This window comes from Neoarius graeffei, chromosome 24 (assembly GCF_027579695.1).
Source record: "Neoarius graeffei isolate fNeoGra1 chromosome 24, fNeoGra1.pri, whole genome shotgun sequence".
Lineage (NCBI taxonomy): Eukaryota > Metazoa > Chordata > Actinopteri > Siluriformes > Ariidae > Neoarius > Neoarius graeffei.
This window is the reverse complement of record NC_083592.1, coordinates 21,016,894-21,039,646: the sequence shown is the minus strand read 5'-3', so window position 1 is coordinate 21,039,646 and position 22,753 is coordinate 21,016,894. Positions and strand designations below refer to the sequence as shown.

At 44.7% G+C, this 22,753-nt stretch overlaps 1 protein-coding gene across 8 annotated transcripts in view; it reads left to right on the top strand.

Moving 5' to 3' along the window:
* The window catches only part of cntrl (centriolin), a 743,138-nt gene that overhangs the window by 670,756 nt on the left and 49,629 nt on the right, over positions 1-22,753 (top strand). For all 8 annotated transcript variants that reach the window (XR_009651398.1, XM_060906888.1, XM_060906886.1 and 5 more), the window contains 3 exons: positions 96-283; positions 3,911-4,068; positions 7,980-8,053. Coding sequence is in view for 7 of the 8 variants with exons in the window: in XM_060906888.1 (XP_060762871.1) it covers positions 96-283; positions 3,911-4,068; positions 7,980-8,053 (420 nt within the window). In the remaining variant the exon portion in view is untranslated. The remainder of the gene's footprint in view (positions 1-95; positions 284-3,910; positions 4,069-7,979; positions 8,054-22,753) is intronic.

Genomic DNA, 22,753 nt, shown 5'->3' with positions numbered 1-22,753 from the left:
TTACAAACATGTATTAGATTGCTTTTATTTTATTTTAACATGAAGTTTCATGTTGTGAACTTGTTAAGGTGGAATTGGTAGATTGTGCCTTGCAGGTGCGTCTGGAAGTGCATGAAGTGAAGAAGGAGCTGCAGGAGCAACAGGCTGAGCGGGAGAGGAACAGGGAGCTGCAGGAGCAGGAGATCCTTGCATTGAAAGAGCAGACTAATGCCGCAGCCATAGAGAGGAGCAGCCTTCTGGAGCAGTGCACCAGCATGGAGGCCTGCCGCTCACACACACACAGGTAGGAGCTCCAAAATATTTACCTGTTCTGTTTATTTTTTGTGATACTGCTGCATTTACATTTGCAAGACTTTAAGGTTTATAATAAACAGCAGTGTTTATGATCTGTATTAAAAGGGTATTAAAGTAATCCTCTAGCGGATTTACTCTTATGTTAAGTAAAAGTATTTGTTGATTTTTAACAGTCATTTATTCATTTTCGGAGATCAAATAGTGTTCTAGAAACATGAATTTTTCTTAAAATACCAGACGGGCCTCCTGCGGAAGTGACGCATGCGATGACGTGGCTTAGTGGAAGCTTGGAGCAACTTCTTGCTAAACCGCACAATTGGTGACTTGCACAATTGCACTTGCACAATTGGTGACTGACTAAATACTTTTTTGCCCCACTGTAAATACTTATTTTGTTGCTTGCTCATTGGGGATAGATTAGGGATAAAATTAGCTCATGTTTTAAGTCGTTCAAATTCTGTAAAGCTGCTTTGCGACAATGTTTATTGTTAAAAGCGCTATACAAATAAACTTGATTTGATATAAATGCCAAAATGATGCTAAAAAGAAGGACGAGAAGATGCATCTTTTCACCGTTTACCTGGCCAGAATCATCTGACTATTTGCAAGAAATGGATTCATGCCATCGGAAGACCTCAAAACAATCTGCCTGCAGTGCCCGATTTATGCTCCGAACATTTTGAATCATCCTGTTTCGATGAGTCGACGGAATTAAAAGCAAGATTAATGGGGGCTTCTAGAATAAAATGAAAGAAAAGATGATGCAGTGCCATCAGTATTTGCTCATTGTTTAGCTCCGAAGTCTGCCGATGCAGTGTTGAGCGGCAACAGAGACAACACCGGGAGGTTAGTTTCGACTTTGTTCTACCATGGTTCTTTGTAATATACAGGGACGAATCCAGCCCAAGAATCTGACAGATGCACATTTGCAGAAATATTTTCACTAATTTTATCAGATTGCTATGGATTTTCACAGGGGTGTAGAGCAGCCTGATCTGAAGAGGGCAGCCCGCTACAACTGTGGCTTGGCCCGATTTGTTGGTTGAGTGTGGCTGTAGCCCATGTAGCCAGCTAGCGGTAAAGTAAACAAACGCCCCATGAACGATGCCAAGTGGTGCGCATATATTTCTGCACTCTCATTGGTCTGGCTCCATCCCTGGTATATTAGCGGTGTCTTACCTGGTGAATTCTAATCGGCATTCTGATGCGTTGTAGGCTCTTCAGTGTATACTGGAAGAAAATATGGGTAACAAAGACAATCACCGATGAATCAAGAGAAGGAGCATTCGATTAAGGTTCAGGTACAGTTGACTATACTCCAGATAAGAGAATTACTCGGAACGTTTTGCATGAAACTCACTCATTTGAAATTCTGAAGTTTTATTTCATGGTGTGGCTATAGCCCATGTAGCCAGCTAGCGGTAAAGTAAACAAACGCCCCATGAACGATGCCAAGTGGTGTGCGTATATTTCTGCACTCACATTGGTCTGGCTCCATCCCTGGTATATTATCGGTGTCTTACCTGGTGAATTCTAATCGACATTCTGATGCGTTGTAGGCTCTTCAGTGTATACTGGAAGAAAATATGGGTAACAAAGAAAAACAATCACTGATGGATCAAGAGAAGGAGCGTTCGATTAAGGTTCAGGTACAGTTGACTATACTCCAGATAAGAGAATTACTCGGAACGTTTTGCATGAAACTCACTCGTTTGAAATTCTGAAGTTTTATTTCATGGTAGTTTCAGTTTCATTTTCATTTATGTGCTAGGAACGTGAATTGACCGGAAACAGGGATATTGCTTTCCAAACAGATGAACCAGTCAGTGTTGAAATCCAGACAGAGACAGTTGTCTTCGAAGACAAGATTATCCAGTGTTCTTTGTTGGGAGATGAAAGCACCTCATTAGATGATTCATTCAAACTCTACTAGCAAAACCACGATGTAAGCAGAGGATATAAACAGCCAAGTTGCTCTAAGCTTCCACTAAGCTACGTCATTGCATACGTCACTTCTGCAGGAGGCTCATCTGGTATTTTAAAGGTCATAGGCAAGGGTCGGAGGTGGAACGCAGAATATCAACTTTATTTTCTTGAAGAACGACCCAAAAAGCGAATTCAATCTTCCTGGTGTCTAATTTACACCCTAAAATTGAATAAAATGGTTAAAATATACTGGTTTGCGCAAGTTCCGAAGGTTTGTTTACATCTAACTTATGCGCACTTTTACCGTCAGGCGACAGTCGTCGTGACGTCATTCAAGGCAAACAGACTGGGAGCAGTTCTGTGTTTACTTGCGAACTGAGCACACTTGTACGGACTTTGGTCATGAGAGGTTGTGTAAAATGTCTGAAAGCAATAGCGATTTTGAAGTAGGAACTCTCCAAATATCGAGAGGTGAAACATATATGTATGAACCTATGGCCGTTGCGAAGCAATCGGTGAATGTGGCTCACTGGTTTGACCGTGCAGCCTAGGAATTGGACAGTGACTCGGCCGTCTCTGATCGCGGTGACCCCGGACCTCAACAAGACTCACACCCAAACTATTTATCCTGGTAGTTATGATAAATTCCTATTTTCGTCTTAATACTAAATAAGAGCCCTTTTGAAGAATAATTAAACTGCCCTCCCTAGTGGATATAGATAACGATTACTTGACAGTGTGCCGGTAGGCCACATTAGCCTTCCATCCATGGCATTATACTATTTATAGCCTACTCTAAGCAAGGAAATATCCCTTTTATCTCATTTCCACAATGATTGTACAGGATCCCTCAGGATTCTTGACTTGTCAATTGCAAGCAAAGGTAAAAATTTTTACCTCCAATCTTCTTTTTGCTTGAGCGTTTCTGGTCCGTTTCTTCTTTGACTGCTTGATTTTGTGTTCGAATTTTGTCGGAACAGCGTCAGGTTTGAGCCTTCTCTGTTCGACACTGACACCTAAACTCTCCAACAGATGGGGGTTCTTCAAAAAGTGATCGGCGCGCAGAGTGGCGTATTTACCCAACTGCCAACCCTCTCGCTTCACCAGCACAATCCACTCTCTCCGCCTCTTCTCCTCTCTCGGAAAAAGCCAACCCTCTGGCTTCACGCACACAATCCACTCTCTCCGCCTCTTCTCCTCTCTCGGAAAAAGGTAAAAACTTCTTCCTAAACCGGTCCCGTTGTTACAGTTGACTGCACAACAATAAGGCATGGTTTTTCTTTGGAAATTCCCGAACGCACGTCTGCACTCAAGTCGAACGGCAATGCAAATAAACGGAAATGGACTCGACTCCAAGCGATTTGTTTGTCTTTAATGACGTCACACTGGTCACGAAAATCACCGAGCAGAAATTCGCTGCGATCCGTGCTAACTTATTTTAATTATTACTTATTAACAATACTTCTTAGGACCAGAAGAAAATTACAGAGGGTTTTTTAACATATAAAGTTTCAAATGTGCATAAATTTAAAACCTTTGCCTATGACCTTTTAATGAAAAATAAATTTTTCTAGAACACTGTTTGTTCTCAGAAAATGAATTTGTTGAAATCTTTGAATACTTTTATTAACGTAAATTTCAGAGTAAATCCGCTAGAGGATCCCCTTAAATACTTTATCTGATGTGGCAGATGTCAGGAAACAGCAGAAGAGGGGTTGCGGAAAGCAGAGGCAGAGTTGCTGAAACTGCAAGCAGAGCTGACCGAGCTGAAGCAGGAGCACAGACATGCCCAGAGTATTCGAGAAGAGATCACCAGGGATGCTGCCACAACCCAGCAACAACTAGAAGGTTTAAGCCTTGACATTCATATGAGCAGTCTGAACCGAGATAGTTTTGTGCCATTGTAAGCATAATTAATGGTTAACAGAAGCTAGAGTTAATTGATTATAAATTTCTTTGATACAAGTCAGTTTTTCCATGTTTGAGCTCTGCTGATACTTCAGTGGTCATATGTGAATGTGTACTAATGTGCATGGAATGGGTCAAAAATGCACTTTATATAACCCCACTTCACCATAAACGTGCTACTTCATCCATATGCAGCAGATTTAGTTTTGTCAAATAAGCACAGATGTGTCTACTAAAGGCCAGTTTACATTTAAATCTTTTATGGTGCACCTTTTAGTCACACATTTTAACAAGCTTTTAAATCCAAACCAGCTATGAGTTGTGCTATAAAAACACCCCTCCCATGTGTGCTGTTGCAGATAAAATCTAGTCAGCCAGATGGCTAATTCTATGAGTAAAATAGATTTTAAATCTGTAAGAAAAATCTAATCATTTGTCATCATCAAAACACCACTGCTGCATAGTGCATAATTGGCTCTTAAAGGTTTCCCTAGGTGTAAAAGGAGGAGCTGGTTTTAATTTACAATAGAGCCCTTTAGCATGTATATAGCATACAGCGCTGGAAAAAATTAAGAGACCACTTCAGTTTTTTTTCTTAAATCTCTATGTATGGCAGCCATTTCATTCCAGTGTCTGTGCTGGAATTCCAACACAAGCACACTTCATTTTACTTAATGAGGTACTGATTAGTTGATCCACCTTATTTAATGAGGAAAAGTGTAAAAACCACTGCTGTGGTCAACACTATCCTCTTGCAATAGGACCAGTTTGGATGGCAACAACAATGTTAATTAGTACCTTAAATTTATTTGGAATACAAAAATATTCATCGTGCCAAAAGAAAAGTTTTGAATGAGAAAAAGAAGGGTTCAATTCTTTACTGTCAGAGGGATACAGTGAGCGTCAGGTTGCTTCCATCCTCAAAATTTCAAAGATGGCTGTTCATAAGAATCAAGGTCAAGCAGCAGACATTGGGGACAACAAAATTACAGATTGGCAGAGGGCGAAAAAGAGTCTACTGACCGGAACAATCATCAACCATTTCGAATGTCACTCAACAACTGTAGGATGACATCAAGTGACCTACAAAAAGAAGGGCAAATGGCAGCTGGGGTTAAGTGCACAACAAGGACAGTTCGAAACAGGCTCCTCTGGGCAGGGTTGAAGTCTTGCAAAGCTAGAAAAAAAGCCCTTCATCAGTGAGAAGCAAAGAAGAGCCTGGTTGAGGTTTGCTAGCTCCAGGCTGAGGTTTACTAAAGATCATAAGGATTGCACCGTAGAGGACTGGGTCGTCATCTCTGATGAGTGCAATTTTCAGCTTTTCCCATCACCTGGTCATCTAATGGTTGGATGAAGACCTGGAGAGGCCTACAAGCCACAGTGTCATGCACCCATTGTGAAATTTGTTGGAGGATCTGGGAGTGCTTCAGCAAGGCTAGAATAAGGCAGATTTTTGTTTGTGAAGGACACCTGAATCAAGCCATGTCCTGGAAGAAAACTTGCTTCCTTCTGCTCTGACAGTGTTCCCAAACTCTAAGGATAGGGCTTTCCAGCAAGACAGTGCTCCATGCCACACAGCTAGGTCAGTCAAGGTGTGGGTGGAGGACCACAAGATCAAGACTCAATCTCCAGACCAGAACCCCATTGAAAACCTCTGAAATGTGATTAAGAGGAAGATGGATGGTCACAAGCCATCAAACAAAGCTGAGCTGATCGCCACTCCTGGCGCAAAAATTCATAAAATTCATAGTCACCCAAGAGCAATGTGAAAGACTGATGTAGAGCATGCCAAGATGCATGAAAGCTCTGATTAAATGTTGGGGTTATTCCACCAAATATTAATTTCTGAACTTATCCTAAGTTCACACATGAGTGTTGTGTTGTTGTTTAAAATTAAATATGATCTTGATTTCTGCGCATTATTGAAGGTCTGAAAACACTATCTTTTTTGCTATTTTGACCAGTTGTCATTTTCTGCAAATACAGTGCCATCACCCTTAGTGTCTGTCCTGTTTTGTCACATTACAAGCTGGTATTAAAATGGATATTTTTTTTTTTTGGGGGGGGAGCACCATTTGATTTACACAACATGCCTACCACTTTAAAGGTGCACATTGTATTTTTATTGTGACACAAACAATAATTAAGATGAAAAAACAGAAATCTGGAGTGTGCATTACAAGCTGGTATTAAAATGCTTAATACCAGCTTGTAATGCACACTCCAGATTTCTGTTTTTTCATCTTAATTATTGTTTGTGTCACAATAAAAATACAATTTTTCAATTTATTTCAATTCAATTTTATATAATTAACCCCCCTCAAAGTCAATACTTTGTAGAGACATCTTTTGCTACAATTACAGCTGCAAATCTTTTGGGGCATGTCTCTATTAGCCTAGCACATCTAGTCACTGGGATTTTTGCCCATTCCTCAAGGCAAAACTGCTCCAGCTCCTTCAAGTTAGATGGGTTGCATTTGTGTTCAGCAATCTTCAAGCTATGCCACTGATTCTCAATTGGATTGAGGTCTGGGCTTTGATTAGGCCATTCCAAGACATTTAAATGTTTCCCTTTAAACCACTCCAGTGTCACTTTAGCAGTATGTTTAGGGTCATTGTCCTACTCGACCATGAACATCCCAGTCTGAAACCTTTGGCTGACTCACAGGTTTTCCTCCAGAATTGCCCTGCATTTAGTGCCATTCCTGCAGATGAAAAACATCCCCACAACATGATGCTGCAACCACCATGCTTCATTGTAGGGATGGTGTTCTCAGGGTGTTGGGTTTGTGCCACACATGGCATTTCCCATGATGGCCAAAAAATGCAATTTTTGTCTCATGAATCTTGTCCCATGTGTTTGGGGAGTCTGCCACATGCTGTTGGGCAAACTCCAAACGTGTTTTCTTCAGCAGTGGCTTTTTTTCTGTCCACTCTTCCATAAAGCCCTGCTCTGTGGGGTGTACAGCTTAAAGTGGCCCTATGGACAGATACTCCCATCTTTGCTGTGGATCTTTGCAGCTCCTTCAGTGTTCTCTTTGGTGTCTTTGTTGTGTTTCTGATTAATGCCCTCCTTGCCCGGTCTGTGAGTTTTGGTGGGTGGCCTTCTCTTGTCAGGTTTGTAGTGGTGCCATGTTCTTTCCATTTTGCTATAATGGATTTAATGGTGCTCCCTGGGATATTCAAAGTTTGGGATATTTTTTATAACCCAACCCTGATCTGTACTTCTCCACAATTTTGTCTCTGACCTGTTTGGAGTGCTCCTTGGTTCTCATGTTGGTTGCTTAGTAGTATTGCAGGGTCAGGGTCCTTCCAGAACAGACATCATGTGACAGATCATGTGACACTGATTGCACACAGGTGGATCTTAATCAACCAATTATGTGACTTAAGTGAATTGGTTGGACCATCTCTTATTTAGGGGTTTCATATGAAAGGGGGTGAATACCTATGCACACTCCAGATTTCTGGTTTTTTATCTTATTGGTTGTTACAATAAAAAAAAAAAAAACGTGCACCTTTAAAGTGGTAGGCATGTTGTGTAAATCAAATGGTGCTAACCCCCCAAAAATCCATTTTAATTCCAGCTTGTAATGTGACAAAACAGGACAAACACCAAGGAGCATGAATACTTTTGCAAGGCACTGTAAATGCTCTAAGTGACAATATCTTCATGTAGAATTAGTAGAAAATGTTGATTAGTTTGTGGAATGAAACAAAATTGTTCATGTTCCTCAAATGTATACCTAAAAATAGTAAATCCAGATAAACTAATAATTTTGCGAAGCTGTAATTTTTCCCAGAGCTGTATGTTCATGTGATGTGTGGTTATTTTTTTTTTGTTCCAACAGAGAAATCTAAGGATCTGAATAAACTAAAGGAAGATATAGCACACGCAACAGTTCAGATAGAGAAAATTAGAAAGGTGTGTATAAACTCCTCCTGTGTGTTTAATCTGAGTTTAAACTGTTAAAGAAATACTTGAGCATCTTTCAGCCTGATTACTGTGGACATGAATTTCAGCTTGGTGGTATGATGGTGCAGTAGTTGGCACTGTTTCCTCACAGCAAGAAGGTTCTGGGTTCGAACCTCATGGTCAACTAGGGCCTTTCTGTGTGGAGTTTGAATGTTGTCCTTGTGTTTGCATATCTTTCCTCTGGGTGCTCCGGTTTCCTCCCTCAGCCCAAAGGCATGCAGATTAGGTCAACTGGCTACTCTAAACTACGAATAGTGAGCGTGAATGGTTGTTCGTCTTGGTGTTAGCCCTGCAATAGATTGGCGACCTGCCCAGGGTGTACCCTGCCTCCCGCCCAAGGTCAGCTGGGATTGGCTCCAGCTTACCCGCGACCCTGACAGATAAGCAGTAGATAGATGAATTTCGACAAGTTTTTATAGAATAAGAAAAGAATGCAAAACCTGTTAACTCAAAACGCAAATATAATGGAAGTTTGAAGTGTGTAGTCTTAGAATGAGACAAACAAGATTGTAAATGTAAAACTTTCCTTGAGGTTTTGCTGTATCTGTTGATCAGGTGGAACCTGACTCACCATGTTGATGTATAGCCACAAATTTTACCCTCAGAAAATGTTGCTCTATCCCTGATAGGAATTATATAAATTAATTATATAAATTGCTTATAATGAAATAATAACTCACTTGTAATGAAAGTCTAAGGGCACTTGCTGGCATAATTTAATAAATTATATTGTCAAGTTTATTTGTATAGTGCTTTTAACAACAGACATTGTCACCAAGCAGATTTACAGAAAATTAAAGACTTTAAACATATGAATTAACATTTATCCCTCATAAATTTATTTATCCCTGATGAGCAAGCCTGTGGTGAGGAAAAACTCCCTCAGACAACATGAGGAAGAAACCGTGAGAGGAACCAGACTCAAAAGGGAACCCATCCTCATCTGGATGATAACAGATAGCATAATTATAAATAACTTGCTTCTATAACTGTGTCCAACTACAACTGTGTGTCCAAAGTACAACTGTGTAACCAGGAAATTCATTATAGTTTTATCATGAAGTCTATTTTGTTGATGTTATCAACGGTTCATTGATGTAAACTTGAGTGCAAGACTGTTCATGACCACTGCAGTTTGAAAGATGATATGGCAATTATAGTCCTCAGCCATCATAGCAAAACTGTAAGAGCCATCTTCCAAGTGTGTCTTTCGACTGTCCATATGGGGCCATCCTCCACAAGAACGATGTGATGAGACTCCGGCCAGACATAAGGCATCAGGATGGATTAGGCAGGTACAAAGAGCAGAAGACGTCAGCATCACTGGTGTCTCAGGATTGGCATGACCAAGAGAGACAGACAGAGGGCAAGACAGAGAAAACATAGGTTGTTGGGTATGCCTGGTGCCACCTGATGGTTAAGAACAGTATGCATTTTGTGCTGAGTGCAAACAGGGACTCTGACTAGACTAACTATGACAGCATAACTACAATGGAGAGTCAGAAGGTAACACAGACATGAGGGAACCCTGGGAGATAAAGCAGCCAGCCACTCCGTCAACAAACCTGACAGCATCCATACCAAAACACTGTATGCCTCAGGACCTTCCAGAGCTACTTTTTTTTTTTTAACTTAATACAAAGCTATTAACAAAAGGCTTGACTAAAAGATATATATTTTCACTGAGACAGTGTCTGAGTCCTGAACACTACTTGGAAGGCTATTCCATAACTTTGTAAGAAAAGGCTCTGCCCCTTGATGTAGCTTTCACTATATGAGCCTTCATTACAATAGATAGCCTTTACCTTTTGAGCTAAGTAGGCATGATCATAAAGGACCAGAAGTTTGCTCAGGCACTGGTGTTAGGGGTGAAACCATTCAGTGCTTTGTAAGTCAACAGTAGTATTTTATAATCATTGCGAAATTTGATTGGGAGCTAATGTAGTGTGGATAAGATGGGGTGATGTGGTCATCTCTTTTAGTTCTAGTAAGAACTCTTGCTGCTGCATTTTGAACTAATTGGAGCTTGTTTATGCATGTAATGGTTCACTACGTGTGGGTGGAGCACAGAGGACGGCAGGACAGAGATCAGGTGTAACAGAGGCTTTATTGTCACACTTTTCAGTCTAACAATCTATATGTTTCCAACACACAGAGACACACACACACCAGTGTCTCGTCCAGGGATGAGCTCCTCTGCTCTCGCTCTCCCTCCTTAAATAGGGCGCGGTCAATGGGAAGACACACACAAACACAGGTTAATTGCCATCAGGTGTAGTGATTCTGCCACTTACCTTCCCTGACTCCGCCCTCCTGTCACAGATTGGTGCTTGACCATGCCCCTGCTGCCACATACCCCCACCGCCCGACTCAGGCCGGGCGGCTGTCCGGCCTGCAGCCGAGTTCCCCCCCCTCTTGACGGGAGAGGAAGTCCGCCACGACCATCTGCGCCCCCGGCCTGTGGACCACCTTGAAATTGAAGGGTTGGAGTGCCAGATACCAACGGGTGATCCGCGCGTTGGCATCTTTCATGCGGTGGAGCCACTGGAGGGGCGCATGGTCCGAACAGAGGGTGAAAGGGCGCCCCAGCAGGTAGTAACGGAGGGCGAGGACCGCCCACTTGATTGCCAGACAGTCTTTCTCGATCGTGCTGTAGCGCCCCTCACGCACTGACAGCTTCCTGCTAATGTACAGGATGGGGCGGTCGTCCCCCTCCACCTCCTGGGACAAAACCGCCCCCAGCCCTCTGTCCGACGCATCAGTCTGCAACACAAAGGGGAGAGAAAAGTCAGGGGAGTGTAAAAGTGGCCCCCCACACAGTGCAGCCTTCACTTCAGAAAAAGCCCGTTGGCATTGCTCCGTCCACTGGACCGGATCTGGTGCCCCCTTTTTAGTGAGGTCAGTCAGCAGGCTGGTGACGTCCGAATAATTAGGGATAAACCTACGGTAATAGCCAGCCAGCCCCAGGAACTGTCTCACCCCCTTTTTGGTCTTGGGCCTCGGGCAGGCCGCAATCGCTGCCGTCTTATTAATTTTGGGACGCACCTGCCCGTTGCCCAAGTGGAAGCCCAGATACCGTACTTCCACCCGCCCAATCGCACACTTCTTTGGGTTGGCTGTGAGCCCCGCTCGTCTCAGCGACCTAAGGACGGCCCTCAGATGTTCGAGGTGCCTCTGCCAGTCATTACTATAGATGATATCATCCAGATAGGCGGCCGCATAAGTGGCGTGAGGGCGGAGGACTCTGTCCATCAGCCGCTGAAACGTAGCGGGTGCCCCAAACAGCCCAAACGGAAGGGTGACGAATTGGTGTAAACCAAACAGTGTGGAAAAGGCCGTTTTCTCTCGGGATAGTGGAGTCAAGGGGATCTGTCAATATCCCTTCGTCAAATCCAGCGTTGAATAAAAGCGAGCAGTGCCGAGTCGATCGAGCAACTCATCAATACGAGGCATCGGGTACGCATCGAATTTAGACACTGCATTGACTTTTCTATAGTCCACACAGAACCGGACCGACCCGTCGGCCTTGGGTACCAAGACCACCGGGCTGCTCCAGTCACTGTGGGACTCCTTGACGATGCCCATTTCGAGCATGGTCTCCAGTTCTTCCCGAACCACCTTTTTTTTGTGTTCGGGTAACCTGTAAGGGCGGCTACGCACTACTACCCCCGGGGGCATCTCTATGTGGTGCTCTATGAGGTTGGTGCGACTGGGCAGGGGCGAGAACACATCCGAAAACTCGGTCTGCAACTGGGCGACCTCCGTGAGTTGGGTCGGGGAGAAGTGGTCTCCACAGGGGACCGGAGAGGTGCGTGATGCCAGTGCTCTCTTTTGAACCTCCGGTCCCAGCTCCGCCTTCTCCGGAACCACCGACACCAACGCCACGGGGACCTCCTCATTCCAGAGTTTAAGCAGGTTGAGGTGGTAAATTTGTAGTGCCCCACCCCTGTCCGTTCGCCTCACCTCATAGTCGACGTCCCCGACTCGCCGTGTGACCTCAAAGGGTCCTTGCCACTTGGCGATCAATTTGGAGCTCGAAGTGAGCAGCAGTACGAGTACTTTATCTCCCTGGGTGAACTCCCTAAGGCCCGTACCCTTGTTGTACAGGCGGGCTTGCCGTTCCTGGGCCTGCCGCAAATTCTCCTGAGTTAGGTGGGTGAGCGTGTGGAGTTTTGCGCGCAGGTCCATAACGTATTGAATTTCGTTCTTGCTTTGTGAAGGTCCCTCCTCCCAATTTTCCTGCAGCACGTCTAGGATGCCGCGCGGCTTGCGCCCATATAATAATTCGAACGGGGAGAACCCCGTGGAGGCTTGGGGAACCTCTCGCACTGAGAACAAGAAGGGTTCGAGCCACTTATCCCAATCACATGCGTCCTCACTTACAAATTTTTTAATGATATTTTTGAGGGTGCGATTGAACCGTTCCACTAAACCGTCATTTGTGGGTGATGCACACTGGTGCGGATTGGCTTAATCCCCAATAACCCATGCAGTTCGCGCAGTGTCCGTGACATGAATGTAGTGCCTTGATCAGCCAGAATCTCTTTCGGGATTCCGACTCGGGAGATAACGCGGAAGAGTGCCTCTGCAATACTGCGTGCTGAGATATTGCGCAGAGGCACTGCTTCCGGGTATCGCGTTGCATAGTCCACCAGAACTAATATAAAGCGGTACCCTCATGCTGACCGATCTAATGGCCCGACGAGATCCATCCCAATTCTCTCAAACGGGGTCTCGATCAATGGAAGAGGGCACAAAGGCGCTTTTGGAATGGCATTTGCGGTATGCCGTACACCACCTACGAACATCGCCGCGAATCCCCAGCCAATAGAATCGGGCCATTATTCGGGCTAGTGTCTTATCCTGCCCTAAGTGTCCAGCCATGGGATTAAAGTGAGCCGCCTGGAATACCAATTCCCGGCGGCTCTTCGGAATCAAAAGCTGTGTGACTCGCTCTTTAGTTTGAGTGTCCTGCGTCACTCGGTATAACCTGTCCTTCATAATTGGGAAGGACGGGGTGGCGTTCGGCTGGTGCGTTTGACCATCGATTACTCTCACTTGGTCAAACGCATGTCACAGAGTCTCGTCTCACGATTGTTCTAATGGGAAATCTGCGAGGGATTCCCCAATAGAGAGAGGAGGAGCTGGCGGCTCCTCACTCTGACGCGGAGATGACGTAGACGGCTCTGTGACAGCCGCTCCCACCAAAGCGACACCGGGACCTCCCCCTGTCAACTGGCAGGACCCACTCTTTACTAAGCGTGCCATTAACCCCCGAAATCCCGGTCAATCAGTCCCCAAAATTAAAGAGTTATTAGCGAGGATTAACCTCCGCCTTCACTATAAATTTTTCCCCTCTGAAAAAGATGTGGACCGATACCAAAGGGTAGCTGTGAACATCCCCGTGTACACACAACACCTTCACCCCCTGTGCTCCCCCCAATGCCTCGTTTTGCACCAGGCTTTTGCGAATTGAGGTCTGATTACAACCCGAATCCACCAACGCCTGATATGTAGCCCCTTGGATACTCACCGGTATGCGATACGCTCCGGCCCGATCGAGGGCGGCCTCTGGCGCGTCGGGGATCCGAACCACCGCGCCCACTTCCATTGCCGTGCACTGTTGTTGAAAGTGGCCCGGCTCCCCGCAGCGCCAGCAAACTGGCCTGGGCTTTCCCTCTGCACCGGTGTTCTGGGGCTCACTCACCTGAGGGGGGGAGAGACAGACACAGAAGGGAGAAACGGGAGGGCACCGCGGGTGCGGCGGGCTGGCTGGGGTGGTGCCGGCCCCCGTCTCCGCGGTGGGGGAATGGGGCGAGGACGGGACACAGAAGGAGGGGGAGAGAGAGAGAGAGAGAGAAAGAAGAGGAGAGAAGAGTAGACGCTGTCTGCTGTCCTGCCGCTGGAACAGCCGCCAAATGATCCTCCGCTAGCTCGACTGCCTGATCCAGCGACGCCGGGCGGTGGCACTGGACCCACTCTGCAGTTCCTGCGGGTAAGCGAGCGATGAACTGTTCCAGCACCACCTGGTTGATGATTCCCTTGGCGTCGCGGTTGTCGGCCCTCAGCCACCGCCAGCAGGTGTCCCGGAGCTGCTGGCTGAACGCGAACGGCCGGCCGACTTCCTCCGAGCGTGGAAGCGCTGGCGCTGTTGCTCTGGAGTGCGCCCCACGCGCTGGAGGACGGCCCGGCGGAGGTCCGCGTAGGCCAGCCGGTGGTCGGCGGGGAGCTGTAGCTGTGCCTCTCCCGTTAGGAGGGGGAGGACACGCCCCGCACTGCTCCATTGGCCACCCCGAGGCTTCTGCGACCTGTTCGAATAGTGTGATGAACGTCTCGGGGTCGTCCTGCGGGCCCATCTTGGTGACGGTGAGGGGAGACGGGCCCGCGGCCGGAGCGCTGGTGGACCCCACCAACGCGAGGAGGTGCCGGAACGCCTCGTGGTCTTCCTGCTGGGCCAGCACCAGGGCTTCGAAGCGCCGCTCTTGTTCCTTCTGGAGGGTGACGAGCGCCTGGTGCTGGCTTTGCTGGACCGTGGCGAGGGCGTGGACCAGGTCGGCGAACAGGGAGGACTCCATGGGGCTGATCGGTTGGTGCTCCACTCTGGACCCCGGGTTTCGGCACCACTGTAATGGTTCATTACGTGTGGGTGGAGCACAGAGGACGGCAGGACAGAGATCAGGTGTAACAGAGGCTTTATTGTCACACTTTTCAGTCTAACAATCTATATGTTTCCAACACACAGAGACACACACACCAGCGTCTTGTCCAGGGATGAGCTCCTCTGCTCTCGCTCTCCCTCCTTAAATAGGGCGCGGTCACTGGGAAGGCACACACAAACACAGGTTAATTGCCGTCAGGTGTAGTGATTCTGCCACTTACCTTCCCTGACTCCGCCCTCCTGTCACAGACCGGCGCTTGACCACGCCCCCGCTGCCACAATCACTTATTGAAACATCCAGACAGTAAGGCATTACAATAATCCAACTGAGAGGTAACAAAAGCATAAACTAGGTTTTTCTGCATCATGTAGTGACATTTCTGAGCAATATTTCTGAGATGAAAGAAAGCTACCCTTGTAATGTTATCGATATGAATTTCAAATGAAAGACTGGAGGCAATGATCACACCAAGGTCTTTTACTGCTGCACGTGAAGAAACAAAGGCCAAAGGCCTTGTGGAACACCAAACTTTAACTTAGTATGTATAGAAAAATCACCATTTATATCAAAGTGTCTAATGTCCTTTACACATTCCTCAATTTTATTAAGCTGGTGTCTCTCATCTGGTTTTGCAGAAACGTACAACTATGTGTCATCAGCATCCAGTTACTACGTGATCAGAAAACTTACTAACTTACAAAGCTGCATGTGGTCCTAGTACAAGTACTTCTGTCTTGTCAGAGTTAAGTAGAAGGAACTTAATAAGCATCCAGTGTCTAATGTCCTTTACACTCAATTTTATTAAGCTGGTGTCTCTCATCTGGGGTTGCAGAAACATACTGTACTGTATACTGTGTGTCATCAGCATAACAGTGGAAACGAATACCATGCTTATGAATAATATTACCCAGAGGTTTTATATATATATATATATATATATATATATATATATATATATATATATATATATATAAATAAATAAAACCTTGTGGAACACCAAACTTCTTATGTATAGAAAAATCACCATTACATCAACAAACAAACTGATAACCATCAGTTAAATAAGACCTGAGCCAGGAGAGGGCCATTCCCAGTATTGTCTCTGTGCTGTGAGGAGGTCTAAATCCTGACTGATACATTTCATGGATGTTGTTCCTGTGACAAGATGAGCATAACTTTTGTGCCACAGCTTTTTGTAGGATCTTCGAGATAAAGGGCAAGTTTGGTATTTGCCAATAATTGGACAGCTGACAGGGGTTGATGTCTGTCAGGTTTTTTAATCAGGGGTTTGATAACTCCTAGTTTAAAGGATTTGGGTACATGGCCAATTCTCAGGGAATAATTTATTTTTAGAAGTTGTTCAATTGCTTCTAGTATTATCTGTTTGAAGTGTCGTGTAGGTAAGGGATCGAGTACACAATTTGAAGATTTTGATGTGGAAATTAATGAAGTTGGTTCAGTTTCTCTAAGGGGAGTAATAGGCAGAAAAACTAGTTCATGCTATAGCTGATCGTGATATTGTTAACCTTTTTAGTTAAATTATCTGGCCTTAAATTAGTAGTTTGAAATTTTTGTCAGATATTTTCAATTTTGTCATTGAAAAAAATTCATGAAGTCATTGCTAATCTTATAGGTGTGCATGTGCAGGTCTTTTTCTCATTAATTTTGCTACAGTATTAAATCAAAATCTAAGCTTATTTTTGTTATCCTCTATTAGGGTGGAGAGATGTTGATCTATCAGCACTAAGAGCTTTTCTATACTTAAGGAGACTCTCCTTCCATGCTAATTGGAATACTACCAGTTTTGTTTGACGTCATTTACATTCTAATTTTCAAATGGTCTGTTTTAAGGTGCATGTGTAGTTGTTATACCAGGGTGCTAGTTTTTTCTCACCAATCATTTTTCTTTTTTTTCTTTTTTTTTTAAGTGGAGCTACATTATTTAGGTCATCTGGCCGTCGTCCACAATTCAGTTAAATCGTATCTCCTCTGTCAGTTCTCCACAGATTTTCGTTCCAATTGAAAGAACAAGTCATTCTGAACAAAACTTGGTTATTGTATTGTCAAATTTTTGCTAACAAACTGCTAATTAGATCAACTTCACGAATTTTGGGACTTCTCATTTGAATTGTATCTCCTCTCACAGTTCTCACCTGATTTCAGTTCTGATCAGTGTTTTCAGTAGATCTTCCCTCGTGGAACAAAACTTGGTCGTTTTTTTGTTTGATTTTCCTGTTGTAAACAATTTGTTTACAACTTTTATTTTCAGTTAAATCGTATCTCCTCCCTCAGTTCTCAGTGGATTTCAGTTCTGATTGTTTTATTTGAAATAATTGGACCTTCTGCACAACTTGTATTGTCAATTTTTTGCTAACAAATTAGTAATTAGGTCAACTTACAATTCTAGTCAGAAGAAAATTTATCTCTTCTCTCATTTATCATACAATTTCAGTTCTGGTCAACGTTTTGGGTAGATCTTCCCTTGGGGAAGAAAACTTAGTCATTTGTTTGTTTATCTCCTGTAGGCCTATTAGTTTAACAGGTGTAGGTAGCCTATTATAAATGTTAGATATAGATCTGCTCGTCTTTGTAAGACCTTGTTAGCTTCCATGATGGGCATAGCCTCCGTGACCCTCAGCCTCAGGCCTCCATATCATGGCATGTGTGTCTAGTTGTTTGTACTCTGCTGTGAAACTTCTCTAGTCAAAATGAACATGCCATATCTTATGTCCTAATAGTAGCAAGCATGCTGCCACAGATAATGGGTATGCTTCTATATTTGCACAAAAAAAGGAAAACTATACAGTGAGGTTTTTACTGACTGAAAATTATCCCAAAGTTACCGGTTGTTCCTGTGTTGGGAGTTTACGTGACTTGTTGGAAAACTAAATTTACAAGTACATTATACAAAGTCACCTGAAACTGTATAGTATTTCCTGGGTTCTTTCATAAACAGTTGTTTTTACATGAGCCAGCAATGCAAGGTCTACTATTACTACTATTATTAGGATATAATATGGTAATTTGTGCCAAGAATTTTCTTTATGCCTTCATTATAATAGATCACTTGTACATTTAGTTACCAGAGAGGTTCATGACAAAAAGTTCTTTTTATTCATACCATAATCCTCAGCCAACTATCTGACAATCATGTTGTAACATCTATCAAACATATCAATCCAGAGGTCGGCGGTCACTGACAGGTCACTGTCGGTATGAGATGCATTTATCAACTCTAGACATGCATGTTACATGTTTCATAGTATAATATACTTTTATATTTTCATGTTTGAATAAACTTTATTTTTTTCATGTTTGTTGTTTTGTCATCTACACAACTGCAGCACCTCAATTTCAAAACCAACTTGCACTGGTTTTAAATACATGTCTGTCTTGCACAGAATATTTTGACCATAATAACATAATAATTACAAACACGCATACTGACTTGCTCACCATAATTTCATTAACCCTCTAGACTGTGAATGGAAATGCAAATGCAGCGGTCCCATTATGTGACCACCCAAGCACCAAAGAAAAGTGGTCACAAGAGGGGTGGTCTCACATAAGAGGGGTGGTCTCTCACCAGAGGGCCATTTAACATAAAGTACATTCTTTCAATGGACTTACCGCCAAGGTCAGGTGCCTGGATAAAAGGGGAGTTGCTCGTCAGAGGGGTCACATAACAGAGGGACCACTGTATCACACTAGAATTATTGGGGCGGCACGGTGGTGTAGTGGTTAGCACTGTCGCCTCACAAGAAGGTTCTGGGTTCAAGCTGACGGGGGGCCTTTCTGTGTGGAGTTTGCATGTTCTCCCCGTGTCTGCGTGTGTTTCCTCTGGGTGCTCCGGTTTCCCCCACAGTTCAAAGACATGCGGTTAGGTTAACATGGAGCAGCCTTGGGCTGGGGTGCTCTTGAGCAAGGCACTTTAACCCCCAACTGCTGCCCGGGTGCTGTAGCATAGCTGCCCACTGCTCTGGGTATGTGTGTGGGCGTGCATGTGTTTACCGCTTCAGATAGGTTAAATGCAGAGGATGAATTTCACTGTGCTTGAGTGTGCATGGGACAAATAAATAAAGGTGTATGTAAATGGTCTGAAGTGGGGCTCAAACCCTCACTCTCACAAATCTGCTACCAAAGTCACCAAAAAATACCAGTACACAGAGCCTGCTGCTGTTCTTCTTCAAGAAGACTGCCATAGACACATGCACACCTGCAAGAAGAGCTTCTGTTCAACTTCAAACTCTTGCTGACAACTCACACTGTAGGTCCAGTTCAATTATAAAACATTCCTTTCAGTCTGTAGACTATGTAACATTTTTGGCACAGTGGCATGTACATAATTGTACCTGCCAAATAGTAAATTCACATTCATGACAATGTTTCCTTCAGCCATCCATCCATCCATCCATCCATCCATCCATCCATCCATCCATTTTCTACTGCTTATCCAGGTCGCAGGGGTAGCAGCCTAAGCAGAGCAGCCCAGACTTCCCTCTCCCCGGCCACCTCCACCAGCTCTTCCGGGGGAATACTGAGGCATTCCCAGGCCAGCTGAGAGATGTAATCTCTCCAGCGTGTCCTGGGTCTGCCCCGGGGCCTCCTCCCGGTGGGGCATGCCCAGAGAACCTCCCTTGGGAGGCATCCAGGGGGCATCCTAACAAGGTGCCCAAACTACCTTAACTGACTCCTTTCGATGTGGAGGAGCAGCGGTTCTACTCTGAGTCTCTCCCGAATGGCCAAGCTTCTCATCCTGTCTCTAAGGGAGAGCCCAGCCACCCTGCGGAGAAAAGTCATTTCTACCTCTTGTATCCGCGATCTCATTCTTTTGGTTACTACCCTAAGCTCGTGACCATAAGTGAGAGTGGGAACGTAGATGGCATAGATTGAGAGCTTTGCCTTTTGGCTCAGCTCTCTCTTTACCACAACAGACTGGTTTAGCATCCGCAGCACTGCTGATGCTGCCCTGATCCATCTGTCCAACTCCCGCTCCCCCTTACCCTCACTTGTGAACAAAACCCCGAGATACTTAAACTCCTCCACTTTAGATAGCAACTCCCCCCAACCTGAAGTAGGCACTCCACCCATTTCCAGCTGAGCACCATGGCCATGGACTTGTAGGTGCTGATCCTCATCCCAGCTGCTTCACACTCAGCTGCAAACCATCCCAAAGTCACAGACTGATGAAGCCAACAGGACCACATCATCCGCAAAAAGCAGAGACATGATCCTGATGCCACCATTGCTGAACCCATTGCCACCAAATCGGACACCATCTGCCCCTTGGCTGCACCTAGAAATTCGGTCCATAAAAATTATGAACAGAACCGGTGACAAAGGGCAGCCCTGGCAGAGTCCCACGGAATGAGTCCGACTTACTGCTGGCAATGCGAACCAAATTCCTGCTCCAGTCATACAAGGTCCAAATGGCCCGCAGTAGTGGGCCCTGAACCCCATGCTCCTAAAGCAGGCACCACAAGGGGCACAGTCGTAAGCCTTCTCCAGGTCCACAAAACACATGTAGACCGGTTGGGCAAACTCCCATGAACCCTCCAGTACCCTTGAAAGGGGAAAGAGCTGGTTCAGTGTTCCACGACCAGGGCGAAAACCACATTGTTCCTCCTGAATCTGAGGTTCGACTATCGACTGGACTCTCTTCTCCAGCACCCCAGCATAGGCTTTCCCAGGGAGGCTGAGAAGTGTGATCCCCCTATAGTTGGAACACACACTCCAGTCCCCCTTATTAAAATGGGGACTGCCACCCCAGTCTGCCCCCCCCCCCAGTTTCCTTTTGTAAACAATTTATCATGGAGGGTGGTCCTCTCTCACATTGTCACATTTCAGTTCTGTTTGATGTTTGGGGAGTCATGGTTGTTTTGATGGCAGGCTAGATGAGCTACTACAGTGGTGCTTGAAAGTTTATGAACCCTTTTGAATTTTTTTTTTTTATATTTCTGCATAAATATGACCTAAAACATCACACAAGATTTTCACACAAGTCCTAAAAGTAGATAAAGAGAACCCAGTTAAACAAATGAGACAAATATATTATACTTGGTCATTTATTTATTGAGGAAAATGATCCAATATTACATATCTGTGAGTGGCAAAAGTATGCAAACCTCTAGGATTAGCAGTTAATTTGAAGGTGAAATTAGTCAGGTGTTTTCAATCAACGGGATGACAATCAGGTGTGGGTGGGCACCCTGTTTTATTTAAAGAGCAGGGATCTATCAAAGTCTGATCTTCACAACACATGTTTGTGGAAGTGTATCATGGCACGAACAAAGATTTCTGAGGACCTCAGAAAAAGCATTGTTGATGCTCATCAGGCTGGAAAAGGTTACAAAACCATCTCTAAAGAGTTTGGACTCCGCCAATCCACAGTCAGACAGATTGTGTGCAAATGGAGGAAATTCAAGACTGTTGTTACCCTCCCCAGGAGTGGTTGACCAACAAAGATCACAGCAAGGGCAATAGTTGGCGAGGTCACAAAGGACCCCAGGGTAACTTCTAAGCAACTGAAGGCCTCTACATTGGCTAATGTTCATAAGTCCACCATCAGGAGAACACTGAACAACAATGGTGTGCATGGCAGGGTTGCAAGGAGAAAGCCACTGCTCTCCAAAAAGAACATTGCTGCTCGTCTGCAGTTTGCTAAAGCTCACGTGGACAAGCCAGAAGGCTATTGGAAAAATGTTTTGTGGACGGATGAGACCAAAATAGAACTTTTTGGTTTAAATGAGAAGCGTTATGTTTGGAGAAAGGAAAATGCTGCATTCCAGCATAAGAACCTTATCCCATCTATGAAACATGGTGGGGGTAGTATCATGGTTTGGGCCTGTTTTGCTGCATCTAGGCCAGGACGGCTTGCCATCATTGATGGAATCAATGAATTCTGAATTATACCAGTGAATTCTAAAGGAAAATGTCAGGACATCTGTCCATGAACTGAATCTCAAGAGAAGGTGGGTCATGCGGCAAGACAACGACCCTAAGCACACAAGTCGTTCTACCAAAGAATGGTTAAAGAAGAATAAAGTTCATGTTCTGGAATGGCCAAGTCAAAGTCCTGACCTTAATCCAATCGAAATGTTGTGGAAGGACCTGAAGCAAGCAGTTCATGTGAGGAAACCCACCAACATCCCAGAGTTGAAGCTGTTCTTTATGGAGGAATGGGCTAAAATTCCTCCAAGCTGGTGTGCAGGACTGATCAACAGTTACCGGAAACATTTAGTTGCAGTTATTGCTGCACAAGGGGGTCACACCAGCTACTGAAAGCAAAGGTTCACATACTTTTGCCACTTAGATATGTAATATTGGATCATTTTCCTCAATAAATAAATGACCAAGTATAATATTTTTTGTCTTGTTTAACTGGGTTCTCTTTATCTACTTTTAGGACTTGTGTGAAAATCTGATGATGTCTTAGGTCATATTTGTGTACAAATATAGAAAATTCTAAAGGGTTTGCAAACTTTCAAGCACTATTGTACATCCTTGACATTCTGGTTTAAAGTATTGTGAAACGTTGACACACTAAGCATTCAGTTGCCTGATCAGGTTCTGTGGGGTCTGACGGTAATCCAATCAAAGTTGATAACTCCAGGATGTCATGGTCCTACATGTGGGCTTCTCTCTTCAGGTAACATCTCCACTCAGCATTACCGGCCACGCCCGCTCTCACTTCCTCTTATTAACTTTCAGTGACTGTCATTGGCTGTTGCCGATCACCTGCTTCCCCCCTGTGTGTATTTAAGCTGCAGTTCTCCCTAGCCTCAGTGTCAGATCGTCTGCAACTTTCAGCGTGATAACCTGTTCTGTGTTCCTACTACTCTGACTCCTGACGATATCCTGTTCCGTCTGACTCTGTCTGCTCTCCAGCCCCGGTAACCTGATCTGCCTTCTGTCTTGTCGACTCTGCCTCTTGCCTGCCTCTCCTGTACTTTCGCCTGATCTCCAGCTTGCTGAGGGACTACTGCTGGGA